The following is a 23,449-nucleotide window of genomic DNA, read 5'->3' as shown; positions in this document are numbered from 1 at the left end:
TAGTAAACTAGTAATATATAGACATTGCCGTTTTTAGAATATCAGTCCAGCTCGTAGCTCCCAGATGCAAACAATGGATGCCTAGGACATGGCCCATTCAAATACAGACTTCCCAACCCACTTAGGGTGTCTCCTAGATGACTTTTTACAGCCATACCACACATTATATACCACACAAACGCCAAGTAATGACCGCAGCTCTCGTCTTCTGCGCACGTTTCCATTTGTTGGTTTCCCCAAATGTAGCACAAATGCAAGCGGAATATACAGTTATCTTTCCTATGCACCATATATCAACTTTAAACCAGTTTTAAGGAACGAGCTAATATATATAAAAAAACAGAACAAAAGAAAAAAAAAACACAAGGAAACCCACCAGTCCTTATTCTAAGTGCAGCAGATGAGGATTTCTGTGCTACATTAATATTAAGCTAGGTTCACATCTGCACTGGAATCTCCATTCAGAGGATCCGGCACAAAATACCGGAAGAAATAGCGCTGCATGCAGTTCTTTGTCTACCCATAAAATGCAGAGCAGCTGAACGGATATCTAACGGACCCCATTATAGTCATAAAACAAATCCGTTCAGCCAAGAGATTCTCCTTTCCTGCTCCCCGAACAAAGCAGGAAACTGGAATCCCTTCCACAGATGTCAAAGCAGCCTTACTTGTACATGCTAGAAACCGCAGAAACGCCGGTCTACACAGAGCACGAATCACTTACGGTAATCATTTACTTACTATATTGACTGTCAATAGCGCACAAGGAGTGTGACAATGTCAACGACAGGACAGCAAGTCACACCTGTCACTATTGAAGTGTTCGGTGAGGTTCAGTGAACATCATCCTCTTGAAATATCATCTTCCGAGAGAACAACATTAACAAAATATGTGTATCGCATTTCTATGTACCTTCAACAACTTCAGCAGAGAATAAGAGATTTAATAAGACATAAGAGACTTGTGATGACATTTATAGGCAGTTCTAGAGGAAGGCATTTTATGACATCAGGCCGGTGGCTGGACACATATCCTATGTCTCATACTCAAGCAGATGGATGGCTGAAGAATCATATCTACATTTAGTTATTAAGATATTCACATAGCTACACGTATTCCTATGGAACATAGCCGTTATCTCAGCCTCCTGCCAGTCACAGTCCATAGTGGTTGGCCAAACGGCTGTCCGGCTAACAGTTATTTCTACCAACGCTTGGTTCAGCTGAGCGTTCATTTGTTCTCCATGGGAAGAACAGAAAAAGTCCCTGCTGGACAGCTCTGGCCCTCTATATGTGGGTAAAAAGGATCAGGAGTTGAGGTTTAATGTACCAATCCATTCTTTCCATTCACTTTGTTTATGGCAGCCTCCTGACTTTTCACCAATAAATGTACGAAAATCACCTGTTCCAACTGAATTCGGATGACCATCATTTAATGTGTATGATAAAGTCCCCATGACTGACGTCACATCATGACGTTTTCATGTCAGAATGTTTTTGCCATTGCCTTCCCCAGTCATCTTTTACACCCCACCAGTTTATCAACCTCGGAAGGCTGAGTCAACCTTGCGGCGGCTCCCAAACCAAGCGGGGATTGAACCTGCAACCTTCAGACCGCTACCTAAACCAAGCAGGAATTAAACCACCAACCTTCAGGTCAAGAGCTGACTGCATTTCTGCTGCCCTAACACTCTGTGCCACAAAGAGCTCTAATGTGTATGAGGACCTTTAAAAATGGCAGGAGCAACACTGTTGGTGGGGAGTCTAGAGTCTGAACCCAACCAAAGCCAACATCTAAATACAAATTTGTTCGATGCCCTTATATTTGCATAGGATTCCTCTATTTCCCTCCTATAGAATACACACATCTTAATTCGACTTCCAATGAAACCACAGTTGCCCTGGTGTGTAAGATGGGGAAATTAGTTGGTTTCCACTGAATACAGTCTGTGCAATACAATGGCAATAAATAAAAGGGATATGGAAATTAAGGCACATACAGTACTTCACATATCAATCAACAACAGTGGCTATAGAAAAACAGCAAGCCTACCTCATAAAGAAAGGTGACATGGGCCGTTCATCTTCCTGAGAGCTGAAGAAAGAAAAAATAAAAGGCACGTTAGTACGTTTCACACAGATCTATGCAGGATGAATAGAGGAGACTCGGCATTTAACGATGTTCAGTTGCCAAAATTCAAAATTAACTAGTCACATCCCAGGAGGATTTGCACGTTACAAGTAACAGCTTACAAACAAAAGCATTCAAAAACAAAACAAAAAAAAGTAGCAGCATACAAGAGTCGGGTACTCTTCAAGCCCAGAATGCCACCTGCTGGTAGAGGAGCGCGGCCGGCATCTGGAAGACGTGAACACAGGGCACGTACACTTCTTCCCACTGGGGTGTGGCAGGGCAAGTGTATCGCACTAAAATGTGTCATTATGTCAGTAAGTGTTTACTTAAATGTCACATTTAAAGGAATACTAACATAACAAATTTAACATTATTCAAAATCCTACGGTATGAGAAACGGTGACACGTGGCTAGGGTAGTTGTACGATTTTTTATGATCTACTTGGTTCATATCAGTAAATATGCAGACCCATAGCAACACAGCCTTTTTTATTGGAGTCACTTCTGTAGACTTCTATACAAACAAAACGATCCTCACATGTCCGGACATGACACCTTATGTAAGAGAACAAGCTGACGTAACAAGTGCTGATTCACTGCCATTCAAGAGGCATCATAATCATAACGGTATGTATGTAAAGTGCAAGGAAACTGAGTAAATACATTACAGCAGTTCGAAAATGATCTCATTACATAACACTAAGGCTGCCCTCACATCGGGGGTTCCGTATTCCTGCTCCGTTCGGGAACCAGGAGAGGAGAATCCCCTGGGCGAATGGGTATGTCTTATGACTGAACCGAACAGCATCGAACAGACCCTATTGCCTAGAATAGGGTCAGTTTGGTTTTTGCTCAGCCGCCTGGCATTTTACTGGAAGAAAAAGTGCTGCATGTAGCGCCATTTCTTTCAGTATTTTGTGCCGGATCTGCAATGGAGCCGCCGAATGGAGGTTCCAGCGCAGATGTAATCTTAACCTAAAAAGTGATTTAAAAAAATACACACACATATACATACATACATACAGGCACGTATCCTTAAATTTAGATTTTCGCATGCTATCACTAGACTGGTGGAAGCAAGTTCCTTGCTTCTCTTGTGGTCTTATTGCAGATATTTCCTATAGAAGGCCCCAAACAACCACAGTTGGGCTTCTTTCACGCCTGCGTTAGGCTGGGTTCACACAGGCAGGTTGGATTTCCACATGTGGTAGGCGGGCGTCAGATTTTGGCTGTGAGCACGGCCAATCACCTTGTGTTCCTGAAAAAACTGTATTGTGAATGACCGCGGAGCTTGCTGTCAGTCATACACAGTAGTTTTTTTTTACCATTTGTAATGTTAATTGCGTATGGGCTGTGGGCTGCAGGTCGGATGCCCTCCATTGGCATCAATGGAGGCCATCTACGTGGATTCCACGGCAACATAGAGCACACAGCTATTTTTCTTTCACTCGTGGAATATGCAATTTGGATCTCTGAACAAAAAAAAAAAAAAAATGAAAATGCATTCCTTTCAATGCCTGCGTTTTACCACATGTCACCCACACGGACGGCGATCGCGAAATCTGCTTGTGTGAGCTTGGCCTTAGGGCTCAGTTCAGGGTTTCCTGAACTGAGCCCTAACGTAGGTGTGAAAGCGGCCTTTACTTCCGTTCAGGATGAAGGACTAGACTGAACAATCGTAGTAACCAACTGCTCACTTGGATTTCGGTGGCTCCTGAACACTCTCTCTACTATGAAAGACTACTTCTGAGCGGCAAATACTACGACCCGAGTACACTTCTCGTAATCCAGCGTCTCACAGCTCTGTGTCCAAGCTGTGCACTGTGTTGCAGCACAGCAATTTATTCTAGCGGGCAGTCCTTGAGTCTAAAAGGAGACGTGCATCTGCCAGGGTCACTGAGCGCTGGAATGTAACCGAGAAGGCGAACAGTATACAAGTGTTTACTGTACACACTACAAGCTGTCCGCTCCCAACTTGTTGAGTCAGCCATGCCAGTGTGTAAGTTTTTTGCTCCCCCCCCCCTTTCATCTTACAGCACAAAAAAAATATTAAAACCTGATGAAGAACTAATTTAAGCCAATGCAAAACTAATCTTATGTTGCGCATCAGTTGTCCAAAATATTTAGGTTAAAGTTAATTTGACAGGATCTGATTTTATCACTTTTGGTCAAAACTTGAACTACCCTCAGTGTCCAACATGTCCGACTCGTAACCTGTAGATACACTGGATAATTAGTGACAACTGTTTTGTTATTTGTACTATATCAAGTCTTGACAGATAAAAACAAATGCCCATCCTTTATCAAGCTAGCTAGGGTCAATGTACTTGGCATTGTTTAAGCATTTCGCTGGAGGGAAGGAACATACTGAACAATGTGTACAGCCTCCACCCATACTAGTTATCCACAACCACATCTTCCCCGGCAAACAATGGATACTAAGTCAGTGAAAGATTTATGCTTTTTGGCATATTTTCCAAGACTCCAAAGTATTAAAGACTTTCTAAAAATTAAAAAAAACTATTAGAACTATTTTAAGTGTGCCAAATGTCTACAGCTACAACCCCCTACTGTCCTGTTAATTACATTTTAGGGGTTCAGATATTGCACCTCCGTATGTTTCCCTAGAATCTTGAAGGTGGTCTACCAAGATGTTCCATTCAATGTACTTAAGTGTGCTATGACAAAAACTACACCATACCACATGTGGAATATTAGACCCCTTCACACATTCACTTTGAACCAAAAGGGATTTAGAGTTTGCCACCAATTGTTGAGAAGTTTAAGCCCTGTTTATGCGGAACGATTGTCATTCAGAAAAGCGTTCTAACCAGCAAAACTTAACGATAAGTGGTCAAAACGTGGTCAAGCAACTAAACGCTAAATGAAAATCGTCACTCATTGTTCAGTCTTCTCGTGCGGTCTAAACACTGATCATTCAATGTTACACATAGGAATATACAATTAACTTGAGGACAGCACCAGAGAAGGGGATTATAGGATATGTATAGAATAAATCGGACTCGCCTGGTGTGAGCAGCCCATCAATAGACAAGCCGCCACACCGCTGATCCTTGTTCGCCTATAGATACATCTATGGTAGTCTACGCCGCCAGTGAATCCCTATCAATGACCAAAGTGACCCGGAGATTGTCTAGGGAATGTCCAAGGCATGTCTGTGCTTCGACCGCAGAATCAAGGTAATAACAGATTACAGAAAAAATCCTGTGTTCCGAAGTGTGTGGTTACATACAAAAGTAAAACATATAGAGGTTAAATTTACTTTGTTGAGGGGTTCGTGTTGACCAACGAACCTCCTCAAAAATGCAGGGTAGCCTTCACAATAAATGCATGTTCCATCCAGTTTTCTTTAAGGAGAGTAGATGCTCTTCCCTTCTTTATTGCAAACACATTGGAAACTGCAACACGTTTCGGAGCTCTCTAGAACATGCCTGTCTCTTTAATCAAGCACAAACTGTAAACATAGGAATGTGAAACATTGAACGACTGCAGTTTAAACAGGCTGCCCGAAAGCAGACGAGCTGGTGAGCATGTCAATCGCTCGAGCAAACGAGAATCATGAAATTCACAGCCCCTGAAATTCATGCAATGATAAATATGGCTTCACTTCCCGAGTTCTCTACTGCAAAAAATTTGACATGCAACAAAAAAAGTCAATAAAACAATCTTTGACTAATGCACAAACTTCTCATTTACTAAGCAGTTGCCAATTTTACCTGCCCTACCTTCTTTTTGCACACCTACTGTATGTTAGCAAGAAGTGGAGGAAAGATGGAAAGGATATGACTCAGGGATCAAACTACAAAGGGTATGTCTATAGCCTTTAACCATGGAGACATATAAAAGCTATAAGTACAACACGATAGGGGATTTTTAATTAGGACTAGTCGTATTTTAGATTTTGGAAACACGGGAATACAGAAAAAAAAATGGTAGCAAAAAGTGGACGAAACCTTTAAGATTAATGAACTCTCAGAATATTTTCCTTCGGGCAATCATGGTTTCGTTAAAAATATTATATTTTAGTAGGAGTCTTCAAGCGTTTATTTTAGTAAATGCATTTTCTACAAGTTGAGGTAAAATAACAGACATATTTCTGAAATGGACAGGACATCAATGTACAGTAAAACCTCTACTAACTTTGGTTATCCGTCCGAAAGCAATACCTGAAACAGTTGCTATAAAAGGTAATCATTTCCATAGGAATCACTGTAAATTCAATTAATTTGTTCTACACATTCCAAAAAACAAAACAAACTTCATTTAATGGAGAATAAATATGGTCTTTAATACCAAAAGCAATAATAAATGAATATAAAAGACTGCTGTAAAGAATAAATGAACATTTAACAGGTTATTGAACATGTTACTGTGTGTTATCTGTGGTGTTATATAGGACTGCGGGTCACATCTACTACATCATCTGTCCTCAGTGTTAGCACTGTGTTCTCTGCGCTGTTACATTGGAGTGCAATTGTACAGTACTGTACTACTGTATTACCAGTCGCCGATGATGGAGAAGGGTGGGTTGCATTAGCAGGAGGAGGAGGTCACGTGGGTCGGCACACGCTGGTGTTATTAGAGGCAACCAATGTTACTAGAGACAAAATTTTGGCTTATTAAAAAAAAAAAAAAAAAAAGGAAGTAGAGGCCTTACTCAAAATCACCCTTAGTAGATGTCAATGCTAGTACAGGTTTTACTGTATTTAATTTAAAGGGGTTTTCCAGGATAATACCATTGATGACCCATCCTCAGGATAGGTCCTCCGCAGTTGATCAGGTGGGCTCCATCACTCAGGACCCTGTCTGATCAGCTGATAGAATGTCCGCTACCATAGGCAAAACACACAGGGTACAGAGCAGAAGTAGATAATTTTTTTTTTTTAATCAAATTTTTATTAAGGTTTTGCATTAATTAAGACATTCAGATTTCCATAGACCATACACAGAGATAGTTGTTAGCATAAAAAAAACAGCAGAGGTACCGGATTGCATTAAGAAGAGTCTGTGTCTGCCGATCCACGGTCTCTGGCATATGAATATGCTGTAACAGAAGCATTAATGAGAACGTTATATTTTCTTTAATATAATATATAACTTTTTCTCATCACTGAGGACGGGATACCCAATACTAAAGGAGGTTAGCGTCTTTTTCCCGTGTGGCGAAGGTGCGCCACTGTAACATACGTTTCCCGTGAGAGAAAAAATAAACAAGTTTAACCTCTGAACAATTATAGAAGTAGATTACTTTAACCTGTTTAGTAGCAGATGCTGGTAACTACAGGTGCAGCTCCCATTAAAATTAAAGAGAACTGTGCCTGCAATTACGGACTACGAACTACACAGGGGTCGGAGCTAACTGCTAATGCTCTGCACCCTTGCGTGTTGTGTGGCCGACAGTGGGCATCTGATCAGCATAGAACCCAGCAGATCAACTATGGATTAACTATCCTGAGGATGTGTCATCAATAGCATTTCCCTGGAAAACCGCTTTAATTAAAAATTCTTCAGAATGTATACAATTTATGCAGAAAACTATAATCATCATCTATAAAACTGTAGTCCTGCTGGAACATCAGCCTGGCTCTCGATATACAATAGAGGGGGTTTTGTAAAAAAGAAACCCGAGCAGTGCCGCACTGCTGATTTTACAAAGAATTACCGGTAAGTACTTAATACTACACAGAAGATAATGCATAATACTAGGCTTAGTGCATACGATGAAAGTAATTTGGACTGAGCTGTCTTAGACTGAGTAAATGATGCAAGATAACCTTCTAAACCACTCATTTTATGTAAAAATGTCTGCAGGACTCAAGAATGACCATCTCTATTTATCATTTATTGTGGTATATTCACTCAAATGAGTTTTGGCCAGCTTTAAACTACTATGCTAGCTGAAGGGAGATACGAAGAATAAAGAGGCTTCCAGACCAAACACTTGAATGGGTTCACATCTAAATCTTTTGCACTGACCAGCACAAACAAGAGACAATGCTGTGCGAGTTTGGGCTCTTACCTCATGCCACCCAAGCAATGGTCATCAACAGGGCAGGTCATGAGGGTGAAGGTGTTGCAAGGTTAAACAATGGTTCCAAATAGAAGGGTTTTACCCTCTTTTAAGAAAGTCATCACCTCTACTTCTCTTGCCTAAACTACACAGCTATTTGAGATATTGGGTACAGCTTCCACATGTGGAACTTAGCACCTATTGCTTCAAGCCTGAAGGAATTTTTTAGATGTCTAGAACTTGGATAGCAGATGTACTTTTATATCAGTCTCCATGCTAAATGCTCAAGATGACAGCCATATCACAGCTCTGTGCATATATTCAGAGCCAAGGGCAGTTTCTGATCTGCAAGATCATAACAACCTTTCCCAATGTGAACTTGGCACTAAATAAATGGTCTCCTCCATAAACCTGTAATATGGCTGTGTACACAGTTTTTAAGAGGTTATCTAACATTGATCCCGTATAAATAGCGCCAGGCTTGTCCATTGCTTTTAGTATTGCAACTGCACCCAAGTAGATGGGGCTGGGAAGAGAACACATGACACCAATGGATTAGCATAGGGCAGTTTCTTGAGGAAAAAAAAAAAAGCAGAATTATTCCAGTCTTGGATAACGGCTGGTGGATAATGTATTCTCATCATCGAAACCCAAGTGCAAATGAATTTGCAGAAGAAAACTCAAAACACCCTTGAATAGTTCCAATAGAAAAGACCTAGTCAGAATCCTGACCTGAATAAGACCTACACAGGGCTAAGGAGCATACTTGTCTTGGAATCATGCTGCCCATGGTTAAGGTAGCATAAAACTGGTGACAGATTCTCTTTATGTTTGAAGGCGTCAACTATTTTAACACAGGGTTAACTAATATTGGATAAGTTTTCACATCTCGCACTTGGGTGGTGGTTTCACATCTCCACTTTCCTGCTCCATTCGAGGCCAAATGGCTCAATCTCTGGACGGAATCTCGCAGAGGCTCGCACTAGAATATGGCAGGCTGCAATTTCTACCCCACTAGTGGAATATTGCAGTTGATTTCCGCTCGTGGCATGGAAATGCATTTTTCAATGCATGTCCTATGGGCTGTTTTTGCTGCGGGATCTGGAGCTCCGTGTGCATTGGACCTTACCTGATAGGAAATGTCCAGAGTGTGACAGATTATGTATATTGCAGTCACTTTCATGCAGTACAGCCTCTTCTTTGAGGCTTGTCAGGTTCCATGATGTTGAGATTTATCCTTGCTTTTTTTTTTTTTTTATACTATTGTGTGCTATCAATCTCATGATGCATCAGCAAATCATCCAAGCAGCTAGAGACTGTACCCTCTCTGCATGCAGGGAGGACACTGTGATGACTACTATTCTGTATATTCAACTAAATAAGCTGCAGACAGGGAGTCACGGAGGCTGAACTATCATCTCCTTCATTATAACCCGTGTGATAGAAGCCTCTAATCACCAGTAGTAACTGTGATAGGAATTTTTGTATTTCCCTCCAAAGAACTTGTGTGGTAGGGTCCATCACAAAAGAATTATTCAGACTGAAAACTGCCTTTTTAAGAACACAAAGCCAAGTAAATCTCAGGTGGTCAGTACGGGATCACAAAAGGCACATGAGGAGAATGATTCCAGGAGTTTTTAGGTAGAAAGGAATAAATTAGGAAAAAAAAAATATATAGATTTTAGCAGACATATATTTTAGTTAGATAATGGATAAAAAAATAATAATGAAATATATTATATATATTACTGGAGCTTCTCTTTAAGCAGCTCACTAAGGGGCAAATACTTTTCATTTCCACTGCATAATGGCTGATATATTAAAATATAGTTGAGTTTTAGGTTTTTTTACATGCTCAGTATTTTGTCATTTTTATTATTGTTGCAAGAACAAGTTTAAGCACAAAATGAGAGCACCAGAAAAAGATAATGATAGCATCTGAGAAGACTTGGTACAATTATATAATGTAGTTATGTAAGCATATCATCTTATGTCTGTCAGCAGAAACTTCAAATGCTTGATTTCCTGCCTAGGATACAGGTTCCTAAATGCAAGAACTGCACACACTTCATTCCCAGTGTATAAAGTTCAGTAGGTACAGATGACTGATGGGAGAGCAGATCATGTGCTCAGCACAATACCGACAAAAATACTGAAAAATACAAAAAAACAAAACAAAAAACAAAAACCTTTTTTTCCTGCAATAGAAAAAGAAAATCAGTTTGTGGACACTGTAGTTATGTTTTGGGCTATTTAACAGTGCATTCTTCTAACTTCTTTTTAAGGACATCTGATAATAAAGGCATGTATTTTACTGAATTTCTAAGGCGGAGTCCATTTTTTTCTGTACTGCGGATGTTCGGCATGGATCGCCGTTGGACATGTGCAGTACAGATTTTTTTTATAGATTTTTTTTTTAAACTACTGCTTTCCCCGCCTTATCGCCTAGCAATGACGCGGAATCCTCAACCTTTCTGCAATGTAATTGCGGAAGGGCCGCGGATCGGATGGCTTCTATTGACTTGAACGGAAGCCATCCATTAAAAAAGTGGAGCATGGTGCGATTTTTCCTACGCTTGCTGAAACCGCAGTTGGTTTCTGCAAGTGTGCAGGAAGAATCTATTTCCCATATCATGCTATGGGTGCTATTTGTTGAGGATCTGCAGTGTGGACCTTTCCCTGTGGATTCCATAGCAAATATCCGTCCGTGGGCAGGAGCCCTAAGGGTGTTTTCTTTCAGCTAAAAGCCGGGCAGTTGTGCGGAAAGTGATCGGATGCGATTATAGTCAACCATTCGGCAGTGTTGGGTTCCATCATAAGATGGAGCCATTTGGTCCCAGGGATTCTGCTTTCCTGCACCCCAAATGGAGGAGAAAAGCAAACTATAACTCACTAACCGTATTTAGGAACGATATCATTCCACTGATCAGCTGACTACTGGGCCGAGTTCTTGCAATCCATGGTGATCAGCTGACTGCTAAGGGAAGTTGTGGCCCCTTTTAGGAGACACTCTAGGATTTGTATTGGGCCACTCACACCTGTGATTTTTGTGCACTTCTTATTTGCGCAAAAAAAAAGAAAAACCGTGTGATTCACTATCTTAGCAGTTATTACGCATGCTTACATACCTAGATAGTGTATGGGGATTGGTGGCATGCCAACACACACATTCATGCATGCCTGGCCTAAGAGGGTTTAAATCTTTCTCTGCTGCTAAGAATTTTACAAACAGCCTTCAGTTCTCCAAATTGCCATTCCCTAAATGCATTTATGAGACTTGCGCCTGCCACCACAAGTTCGAGCAAAAATGTGAGCGTTTTCCTACCATAATTAATAGAAATGCAGTAGCCTATTTGATTAGTACAGAGAAGGGTCACGGCGCATTCACACTGTTTGCAGTATATGTCAGGAAAACTTCCCAAAATGTACCGCCAGCATGCCTGCGACACACAGTGCTTCAGAAATTGAATATTGTTGCGCGTTAACATAGTGCCCCTACACCATTTGAGGAAGTCTAACCGTAAATGGTTACGCAAATAGCGTACCGCATGCTAGATCTGTTGGACATTGTTTAGGCATATACTGGCATGCGCAGCTGAACATCTCCCATGATTAAAAAGAAAAGTATAGCACATAGTATATATTTCTTACTAGATACCTCTACATGGAAGAGAATAGTATTTAAACCGAAGGATTAGTGAACGAGCCAACAATGATTTTTATCCTGGCATAAAATGAACGATAAACGACAATCTATCATTTGATGGTTGGCTGCGTTTACACTGAACAATTATTGTTCATTTTCACTTGTATGAATAAATTTTTGAACGATAATTGTTCAATGTAAAAGTGCCTTTAGCTGTCGTTCTATAAGTGGCTGCTTTTCGGTGGCATATATAGCAAATTGAAGTTATTTTACAAAATATCAATCCTTTACTAACAAGTGGAGAACGTTTAACAAGGCCATGATCCAGTACCACGACAAATTTGTACAAATTCTTTGAGACCAGTCACCCTCCAAAGGGAAAGTGTCACAGCAGGATATTGGGTTTGCCCCGCTTACTTCTGTTGGTTGGTGGTTTTCAACTAAACAAAAGGAAGACCTGAGAGCTGAAATGTTTTTGTGATATTTTTGTAGGTTTACTCTCACATTCCAAAAACATACTGGCAGGTTAATTCGCTTCCTATGAAATTGCCACTAGTGTGAGCGATTTGTGAAAGGTAGGGAAATCAAATTGTGAGAATCCAGACTGTGTTGCTGCATATGGGGCATAATAGGTAATAAATCATTCACTTGCTGGAAAAGGGCCCCCAACTATGTTTTATTCATAGAAAGGCTTTGGTGGCTCCCCAAAGCTTCTGGGCCCAAGTGCGACCCCATCCTCTGCATCCCATATAGTTACGCCCCTGAGTACTATCCTCTATGAAGGATAGTACACATAAGGGATGCTCAACTGCATCAAACATAATAACATAGTATGGTTAGGCCCAAAAAAAAAAAAAATATGGCCATCCAGGGTTCAGCCTATTTAGCCCCCAATGTTGATGCAGATGAAGCAAAAAAAAAAAAAAAAGTGCAAAAACAATTAGTTGAAGCCAGTTTCCCCCCTATTTAAGGGGGGAAAAACCCATCCTCCTTGAAATTCAATCTAGCAATCTGAATAATTCCTGGATCACCAACCCTTCCGAAGTAATTAGGGACTATAACATGTAATATTGTACCGTTCAAGAAATATTGAAACGCTCATAGGGTTCAAATTCGACTCTTCTACAAATTGCAACATCAAAGACGACTTGAAAACATAAGTATGAAATACTATGGAAATTAGGATGAACCCTATAATTTAATATTCAGTATTATCCATAGTAAGTGCTCAGGTTGACAAATAGTATTAATATGGGTTGACAACAATCTAAGTCAGCTATCTACCAACTGCTGTGCTCGCACTAAGCACTCCCTAGTTTTCAAAAACACACAAATCTATGATCTTTGTTCCCTTTTGTCAGCAATATTCAGGTGAAGTCGTTCCAAACAAAATTGTGACCTACTATTAGTGAGCTCGAATGGAGGCTTACACGCAGCGATTTCCACTATGATCAAACTGAAACGATTGGTGTGAGTAAACTGGAAAATGATCAAAGACACTTGACCCAAATCGTAAACTGAACTGCTTAAAAATAAATGTCACACTCAAATTAATCATTATTGCTCCTATGGCATAAGGCTCAGTTCACATCTGCTCAGGGAATCGGTTTCTCTGCTCCGTTTTTGGACCAGAGAAACTGAATTAAACGGAAATTAATGAAGTTGTTTTACCCCTACTGATTCCAATGTGTTTAAAAAAACAAAAACGAAAAGTTTTCTTGTTTCTGCTCATTTATGTTTCAAGAACCTAAAAGGAGTGGAAGCAAGCAGAAGCTTATTGTTTGCTTCCTGTTTTTTTTTAAAAACCCCATTGAAATGTGGGAAAATACAGATTCTTTTTAATGCAGTTTCTCTGGTCCAAAAACGGAGCAGAAAAACAGAATTAAAGGGGTTGTCCCGCGGCAGCAAGTGGGTCTATACACTTCTGTATGGCCATATTAATGCACTTTGTAATGTACATTGTGCATTAATTATGAGCCATACAGAAGTTATAAAAAGTTTTATACTTACCTGCTCCGTTGCTGGCGTCCTCGTTCCCATGGAGCCGACTAATTTTCGCCCTCCGATGGCCAAATTAGCCGCGCTTGCGCAGTCCGGGTCTTCTGCAGTCTTCTATGGGGCCGCTCGTGTAGAATGCCGGCTCTGTGTAGCTCCGCCCCGTCACGTGCCGATTCCAGCCAATCAGGAGGCTGGAATTGGCAATGGACCGCACAGAAGCCCTGCGGTCCACGGAGACAGAGGATCCCGGCGGCCATCTTCAGCAGGTAAGTATGAAGACGCCGGACCGCCGGGATTCAGGTAAGCGCTGTGCGGGTTGTTTTTTTAACCCCTGCATCGGGGTTGTCTCGCGCCGAACGGGGGGGGGGGGGGGGGGGGGGGTTAAAAAAAACAAAAAACCCCCGTTTTGGCGCGGGACAACCCCTTTAAGACTGAAGCCCCAAGACAAATGTGAACCGAGCCTTAACAGTTATCCAAGTTTAAAGCCCCATTGTGGCAAATAGCACACCTGCGTCTATCCTACAGTGGGAGCGATATCTCAGGTTTTAATGTTGAAAAACCATTGTATGAGAATGGTGAACAGTCATCATAACGAAATATTGGCCATTTAAAACCTAAATGTGTTGATCCCTCCACACACAGCAGTCTTCCCTACCCCATATTGCTTTTCCTCGCACACTCACCTACCAGGCTTTAACTTAGACCACTCTCTCACAGGCATATTGCTGTCACGTGCACCAATTTTCTCATGCGTGACACGTGAGGCTAAGAGCCCATTGGCTTGTATTGGGCCACTTGCACAGGCATTTTTTTTTTTTTTAATGCCAAAAAAAACAAAACAAAATTGCAGCATACTCAGCCTTGACGTGTATTACGCATGCATGCACACAAAGATAGTGCATGGGGATTGGTGGCACGCAGCAAGTACACGTCATTGTGCTCTTGCTGTGTGCCACCTCACATGGTCACGTGAGACCGGCCTATGGCTCCTTTTAGACAAGCCGATTCTCATTTGAACAAGCGAGTGACGTCACTGCTGGCTTATTCGCTCTCGTGCAGCCTGTTTAGACAGGCAAACGCATCGTTGGTTCATTCAGAGGCACTTCGTTCAGTATTTCATGTTCACTGGATAAGCTAAAGACTGTCGTTTACACTCAACAATTAGCGAAGGAGCCAACAATGATTTTTAAGCTTCATACAACGGACAAATGGAAAGTGAATGATTCTCGTTAGTCATTGGCTGCGTTTAGACAGAACGCTACGCTTTCGCTCATTTGAATGCTAATTGTTCCATCTAAAGCACCCTTGTGTAGACAACACCATGTTTACATATGGTTCATGTGCAGGTAGTAAGATTGTTTTTGTTACCCCATGCAAAACAAAAATTCCCACCTACAGACATACTTTTCGCTTGTGTTAAGAATCACAGCAGGAAGAATTCTGCATAGTAATGGCTTATGTTGTGACCTGCCGCTCTCCGCACTGTACGATCCTCCCAGACAATTTTTTGCAGTACGACAGGAAGTAAACAACATGAAAAGCAAGCTAACAACTATATAGCAGTAGCACTGCAGAGCCTCACCAGGGCAGCCCCATGCACCTGCCTGCGGTATACTACTGCACTAATCTGCAGATGGTCGCAGCAGAGTAGCCGCAGACACTGCATAGAATATAAACAGGGGGAAGATTCTTCTGAAAATATTTTTTATAAATATATTATATTATATATATACACACACACATATATACACACACACACACATATATACACACACACATATATACACACACACATATATACACACACTGTATAACAGTAAATTTCACAATAAGATGTTTATATATAATAAAAAATATGTTATTGTGAAATTTACTCTTATGAATTGTATATCGTATACACACACACACACACACACACACACACCACTATATTACACAGTGAAAATATATATCCCACATATGAACAAAATACATTGCAGGATGTTAAGTCAAATAATAGAGCAATTACAGCGCGCAGCTGTCCTATTAAGGCGATACAATTCTCTACACTATTTCATAACAACGCGGTAACAATCTTAGCATTTGATGTCTTCGGGGTCATCCTCTCCTATTAATTGCCCAGGCAGAATTGTTTCATGTCAAAAAAATGATACATTGTTAAAAGGATACATACGCAAGCTAAAAGCAAAAAAAAAAAAAAAATCCTTAAACCCCTGCTATCTTTCATCCGACGTACAATATAACCGCATAATCTAGCACCTTTAATAAAAACGGTCTCTCCTGCTGCAATGAATTCCGCAGCACAAGACGGGCAGGAAAATGCATAAAAGCCTGCAGGTTTTTTTTGAGAATATTCAAGGATTTAAATATAGAGAAAGACGAAAAAACTAGAGAGGAGAAGCAATCGAATGGATACCTTTGCAGAGACATTAGTTCACAGGCCATCCCACTGAGCCAGTGCTGTGGATCCCGTCTTCTCCAGCAGCTTGCCCTGCAGTAACTGCTCAGCAGCCCAGACACCGCCTTCTCCTTGTTCCACTGAGAACAGGGCGGAACAGGAATATGGGAGAAAGGAGGGATGAGGAGGCTTTTGTCATCAAGTCAAACTTCTTTCTGAGCAGAGCTTCTCTTATCTGCTGGGATTCTGCGCCCTGTCCCCCCTCCCCTCCTGCATACATGTACAGCTGCAGCATGCAAGTCAATCAGGAAATGGAGCTGTCAGGAGGCTTTTGCTGCTCTCCCGCCTTCCTTGTAACTTGACTCCCATCAGCAGCTACACAGTCAGGGCTGTCAATCATCTCTGGGAGACCAATGGCTGTTACTGTGCACTGCAGCCTCCTCAATGAGGAAGTGCCCAGCAACAAGAGGCAGCAGAGTCATTACACAGAGTTCACTAGGCCTTGCAGTTCAGATGCTACGTTCCTGCAGGCACGTCATGTACCGCTCCCAGGCACACACTCATCCATTTACGCTCAACTGCACCCTGCAAATAGAAGAAATGGGACTTTTCCGTAGCAGTGATTATTGACAACAACAACACGCCATAAAAGATTAATATTGTAGATAAAGTCCAAGAAGCTGTGAAAAAAGGAGGGGTAGAACAACAGCCAGGTAGAGATATTATATATATAAAACACTAATATATATCTATACCGTATATCTCTCAACTTCCAGGGCAGGCTCACTATTAAATTACACGCACATAATACACGGTGAATAGAGTCAATGACAGCACATTGATTTTCACGGATGCATTCACTCTTGCATATGGACTGCGTACAATACGCACGTAAAAAAAGAACGCATGGTCTATTGTACCGCATTTTATGGGAGATAGAGCCCTATCGTTCCCTACGTGTATGTGATAAACTCTGCACACACGTAATCACATTGCATATGTGCAGCGTTTATACGCAATGTCGCTAAGTGACAGAGCGGGACGGTGTGGGAGATATGCTGTCATGCGCAGTCAAAAAAATAAATGGTTACCATAGGCGATAGGCTGGAACACACAGCTGTAAAATGCCGCATTATACACGCTCAAGTGAGGCCAGCCTCAAGGAGGACGTATGTAGAATGCTGTTGGTCAATAGTAAAAAAAAAAAAAAAAAAAAAATTAAAAATTGGGTATAGATGCGACCGTTTTAAGGCTCATGCCTACGATCGAGTTTTCACCACGTGTCACCCGTGCGTTGCACGGATGTCCAGGAGCGTGTAATTCGCGGGTATGTGCAGTGCCATTGCCAGTCTCAGCCGGCAGAGTGTATGGCTGCCGAATGTGTAACATTTTGCATGAGCCCTTAAAGAAGCACAAGATACCAGGGGATTAACTCAACCTCTCGATTTTATTGAATCCAGCATCAGTAGACACGTTTCGGAGCTCAGTGCTCCTCTTCTCTGTTAACAGGACACGTGTCCAAATGCCACCCATGTGTCTGGATTGTGTACCTAGCAAATATTAAGGAAGGGGTGCCATAATTCCTAAATGTATTGTTGGTTCCAATAAAACAGAGAAGTCGAGCTAATCCCCCGATGTCTTGTGCTTCTTTAAATTTTTTACTATTGACCAACGGATACAGATAAGGTAAGAACACAATCTGAATGTTAATACAGAAAAACTTCATTGTATGAAATAAAATATGAAATTACGGAGATAACACAAAGATAGATCATACCCATGAAGTATATTTACTTGTAAGATTAGTATAGTTGCTTTGTGTCAGGGGTTCAATTTTCCTTTTCCGTTTGGGAAGCGGGAAAAGAGAATTACCTGGCCGAACGGATCTGTCTTATGACGGAACCCAACAGCTCCAAACGGACTCTATTGACCATGATGGGGTCCATTTGGTTTCCGCTCAGCTGCTCGGCATTATACTGGAAGAAAAAGTCCTGCATGCAGCACCATTTCTTCTGGTCTTCTGTGCCAGATCTGGGATGCAACCTCCGAGGTTCCAGTGCAGTTGTGAACTCGGCCTAATTCATATTATTGACTGATCTATAAAGTGCGGGTGCATATCATCCATGTCAGAGAAATACATATATCACATACTGAAACAAGGACTGCATAAGTAACACTATGAAAGAGTACTTATACAGAACAGGGTAGGATCCCACTACGATGCGCATTTCCCTGTAGCTTTGTCAAGGGTTATGAGGTAATGAGATAAAGAGAAAGGCCGGCTGCACACGGGCAGATTTGCATTGCAGAATGCGGAGTGGTCATCCGCCTCCAGATTCCGCAGCAAATGCTGCCCATGGCATACTAGATACAATCGCTTTTTCATCTACACGAGTGGTAATCAATTGCAAATTTCTGCTCGCAGAGGAAAGATCGCAAAATGTTCCATTTCTGTGCGGATTCTGTACGGACGCCTTTCATTAAAGTCAACAGAAGCCATCCAACCCTCGGCACTTCTGCAATGATATTGCAGAAATGTAGTGGATTCTGCGTTATCGCCTAGTGATGACAGCTGGGATTTAAAACAAAAACAAACAAACAAACAAAAAAAAAAAGCAAAAAAACTGTACTACGCATGTCTGACGGCCCGCCTTGCAGACCATCGGCAGTACAGGAAAAGTAGAAGAAAAGCAGATATGCGCAGATGCCAGCTGGGCACAGGGTTGGACTCCGTTGCGAGCTCCTGCATGCAGAATCCAACCCGGTCATGTGCAGCCGGCCAATACTGAGCACAGGTGAGATATTTGCAGTTGCAAAGAGAAAAAAAACCCAAAGTAATTGGTATGACGCTTAAAGTGACATAAGCGCCAAGCAAAAAAGTAAATGAATATCATACAGGACATCAGAGATATGCGTTAAAGTGCATATTCATAGCGAGAGGACTTATGTCTATAGAGGAGATTGATTTTTTCATATAAGAACAGATAAAAAGTGATTAAGTGTACCAATGTACACAAAGTAAAAACAGGAGACCAGTGCTTCCCAAGTGACGAAAGGTACAAGTGAATAATAAATAAAGGAAGATAACTATACCAAATATGTCCCCTTGCAGTTCCTGCAGGCACGCAATGTACCGCTCCCAGGCACAGACTCATCCATTTACGCTCTACTGCACCGTTTAAACATAAGAAATGGGACTTTTCCGTAGCAGTGATTATTGACAATAACAACATGCCATAAAGATTAAGACTGTAGACCTATATAGAAGATAAAGTCCAAGAAGCAGTGAACAAAGGAGGGGTAGATAAACCGCCAGCACGAAACTGCTAGGTCTTTCCGTGAAATAATAAAATAGATCTAATAAATAATAAGAATACGCTGCCAACCTAAATCACACTTCAACTTTCAAGGAGGACAGACTGTTGGTAAATAGCTAAAACAAACTGGGTGTAGGCGCAACAGTCTAAGGCAAATATGCACTCCATTCTTTTGAATGGAGTCATATAACTGAGTGATGTTTTCATTCACAGCAATGCTGCAAGGAAAAAAAAACAAACATAGTAGGCTCCATTTTTTTCCTTTCTTGGAACACATCACCCATTGGTTTCAATGGGACCTTAAATGCATCGCATGGCTCTCACATGCTGTGGGAAACAATTCCGATCCTCTATCACTCACAAAACCGGCGCAAAAGGATTGGAGTTTCAAAGAAGCGATGCGAGGCGTTTTTGCCAGAAATTTGCCTCCCAACTACGGGTAAAATGCATATTGCGGAGCACAATATCGGGCCGGGTTTCTTGGACAAATATCGCACTTGCCCGTGTAAGTTAGCCTTAGAGAAGCACAAGGCATCAGGGGATTAGCTCAACCTCTCTAAAAGATTACAATTGGCAGATAACACTCAAAGATAGATCATACCCATGATGTATAATAATTTATAAGACTAGTATGGACTAAGTATTGCTGCTCTCACATCTGTGTTGGGGGTTCTGTTTTTTTGTTCCGTTCAGGGAGCAAGAAAGGGGAATCCTCTGGCCGAATGGAATTTATCTTAGGCCTCCTGTCCACAGGCGATATGTCACTGCGTTATCCGCGGCGATAATCCGGCCACGGGTAACGCAGTGAACGCTTTCTATAGACTTAACTATGGAAAGCGCAGCCAGTCGTCGCCTCGCTGGATTTAAATCGCAGCATGCTGCAATTCTCCGTGGTGAGCCTATCAGATAGGCTCACCGCGGAGACCTGTCATTTCTCTCCCCTGGTGGAATATTGCTAGTGATATTCCGCCTCGCCTGTAGACAGGCAGCCTTACGACGCCAGAACTGACTCCATTTGGCTATAATAAGGTTTGTTAATTTTTTGCTCTGCTGCCCAGTATTTTACTGGAAGAAAAAAGGCCTGCATGCAGCGCTATTGCTTGTGGTATTTTGTGCCGGATCTGCGATGGAACCTCCGTGCAGATATTTTATTTGTAACATACACGTTTGTAAAAGTTTTCCATAAAATCCAGGTCACCACAATATTTGACCACTGGGGTAAACACCAAATAGAAAGAAAAACGGTGGTATCCACAGCATAATCGTGCAGAAGACCAAAAATATCTTTCAGCCTTCACCAATAATTTTATTATCTTGGAAATATATTACAGTGTCGATTTTGACAGTAAAACTATAATGGAAAAAGAAATGTCTTTAAAGTCAAACTGCTAAGTATTTCACCTGGAACTTTCTAGAAGGTAGGATAATCCAACTGTGAGTAAACACTAGTCATGACTTCTGAGCAACAGCCGTTTGTGTTTTTGAGTGGACATGTTGAACAGGCGTCTGATTCCTCAAGAGATTGTGTTCTGAAATTGCTTACGGACATCTCATTCCTAAGAGGGCACAGCTCCAGGCGAGACATGCCAACATACCTGCCGCCCTCGGTCATGTACCAGGAGTGGGAACAGATCAGGACAACTACAGACTTCTGATGTAACCTCTTGACTTAGTTCATACTTTACCGACACATTTATTTCAGGAAGTGCACCAGCTCACATAATCAGTCAAGCCCTTTTAAATGGCAACTATGCAGAAGACATTAACGAGGCTGTTTCAGTCCTTAAGGACCCGACACTTTTTAGGGATTTTACCCATGTGGTGGTTTTACTGCCCCATTTTTTTTTTGTCAGCTGCCAAAATTAAACAGCACTTTTTTTTCCCATGACATATAGGGCTATTTTTGTATCTATTTTTTCACAGAACTTTTCCCCCAGTTTTTAAGTTTTATTAGGGGGTCAAAACTTAAGACCAGGTATATCACTGGAGGACAAGATGACCAGACTTAAACTCATGGATTTTGGCCATTCAATGTGAGCAGAGACGCTAGAAAAATCTATAATGCTTGGACAGATCAGTGGCAAAGGGAGACGATGGCTGATACTGGCATGGATATCACACAACTGAAAGAAGCCGTGCAAACCCGAAAAACATGGAGGGAGTTCACCTTTAGGGTTGCCGAGGGTCGTGAACAACTAAACTGCTAACAACAACAACAAGTCAAAAAGATAAAAAATGTATTTCAAAAAATAATTTATTAGTTTATTAAAATAAAGTACAGGAATGGGTTGCTCATTTCATTTGACGTTCTGATATTTAACCTGTATAGTCTTAGATTACAGGGCGCATATGCTGAGGTTTTAGGTTGGGATCGGCAATGGGTCATTTTCATATATATTATATATATATATTACACAATTTTTTTAATTTTTATTTTATTCTGTAGTTTTTTAAAACTTACTTTCGCAACTCTTTTTTTCACATATATGTCCATCGTGATGTCATACAAGACTGCTGGGGGTCATTCACATTACCTTTTTTTTTTCAAATTTCCCACCTTTCCACTGTAACTAGGGTATCGATAAGAGTAGCTTCCATAAGAGCCCCACTTACAGGGTCTGCTAGGACCCTGCAGCTCTCCTGTGGCAGGGGGCACCTGGTGATCACTGATTCAAATAGCAGAAGGGACACTTCTGCTTTGTCTATTCACTACATAGTGCTATGTAGCCTGCAAGAGAGAAGGCAGTGGTTAAAAATATTTTCCACCTTCTCCTCCAGGTCCTCTGCTGTCGCTAACAGCCGAGGACCCAACCTGTTACTGCTACATTGCAGGAGCTGAAATCAAGGTGTTCTATTCATCTATACGCTCGTGTAAAAGGGGCCGAAACGGTCGGAATTTTGCTGACGGACTTTGCTCAGGGTAAACACACATGTAGATGTGTTGATTTAACGTGTTCTTTGAAAGGCAGAATTGGTTTGGATTTTCTACTGTGGAAAACCTGCAGCATTTCTGACACACGGGAACACACCATTGTGAGCCTGACATAGGACAACCCTCACAACCCTTGGCATGAACGTAGATACAAGACGTCACACGCCTGCTGCCTCCAGTATCTGCTCCTGTGTAGAAGCTCTCAGCAGTAACATGTCAGCAGGATTCATACATGATCTTGTAAGTTGTTTCATGTGCTCAGGCTACGCGGTGCTGTCCTTACATTAGTGTGGCACCTTTAAAATCCAGAAAATTCCTGGTAGGAGCAAAGTTAAAGGTCCATTAAATTCCACTACTGATCAAAGTTAGCGCTGAGAATCATCAGTGTAATCTTTACTGCTGAGGACTATTTAAGGTTGCAAATAATTAAGGTTGTTTTTATCTCTATGTGGAGTAAAGTGCACGGAGCAAGAAAAATAGTGCACGTAGCTGATGGCAGCTGAGCGATGACACCAGTTGGTATCACTTTTGCAATCAGTAATTCTGTAACTTTTTCCGTAATTCTGCAGTGTTACTCGATTCTCCTTGCATATTTTGCGCATCCCCATTGACTACTATGCGCAGCTAAAGTATGCGGCTGTGAACAAATCCATTGAAATCAATGGATTCTATTCTCTGCGCAAATACACACACAAATGTGCCCGTGTGAAGTTAGCCAATGTCCCCATTGAAGTCACTAGGGATGCGCAAAAGCACGCAAAATACACTAGGTGCGTGAAACACTGCGTAATTGCGCAGGAAATACACACACCTGGAACTCGACTAATTTGCCATTTCAAACAGTGCATTTTTTTTGCCACGCACAAATAAACATACAAAATACGGTAAAATACGCCGATACGCATATGCTTGTGTGAAGGGGGCCCAAAGCTGGGATCACACGGGCGTAAGTGCATTTACATGCACATCTGCACAATGTGATTTGCGTATTTG

General features: G+C 41.5%; 1 protein-coding gene across 4 annotated transcripts in view; it reads right to left on the bottom strand.

Moving 5' to 3' along the window:
- The window catches only part of FAM13A (family with sequence similarity 13 member A), a 159,579-nt gene that overhangs the window by 69,370 nt on the left and 66,760 nt on the right, over nucleotides 1-23,449 (bottom strand). For all 4 annotated transcript variants that reach the window (XM_066574040.1, XM_066574042.1, XM_066574041.1 and 1 more), the window contains exon 8: nucleotides 2,054-2,095. In XM_066574040.1, coding sequence (XP_066430137.1) covers nucleotides 2,054-2,095 — 42 coding nt within the window. The remainder of the gene's footprint in view (nucleotides 1-2,053; nucleotides 2,096-23,449) is intronic.

The sequence above is a fragment of the Eleutherodactylus coqui genome, chromosome 7 (genome assembly GCF_035609145.1).
Source record: "Eleutherodactylus coqui strain aEleCoq1 chromosome 7, aEleCoq1.hap1, whole genome shotgun sequence".
Classification (NCBI taxonomy): Eukaryota; Metazoa; Chordata; class Amphibia; order Anura; family Eleutherodactylidae; genus Eleutherodactylus; species Eleutherodactylus coqui.
Note: the sequence above shows the minus strand (reverse complement) of the source record. Positions and strands in the feature narration are given on the sequence as shown.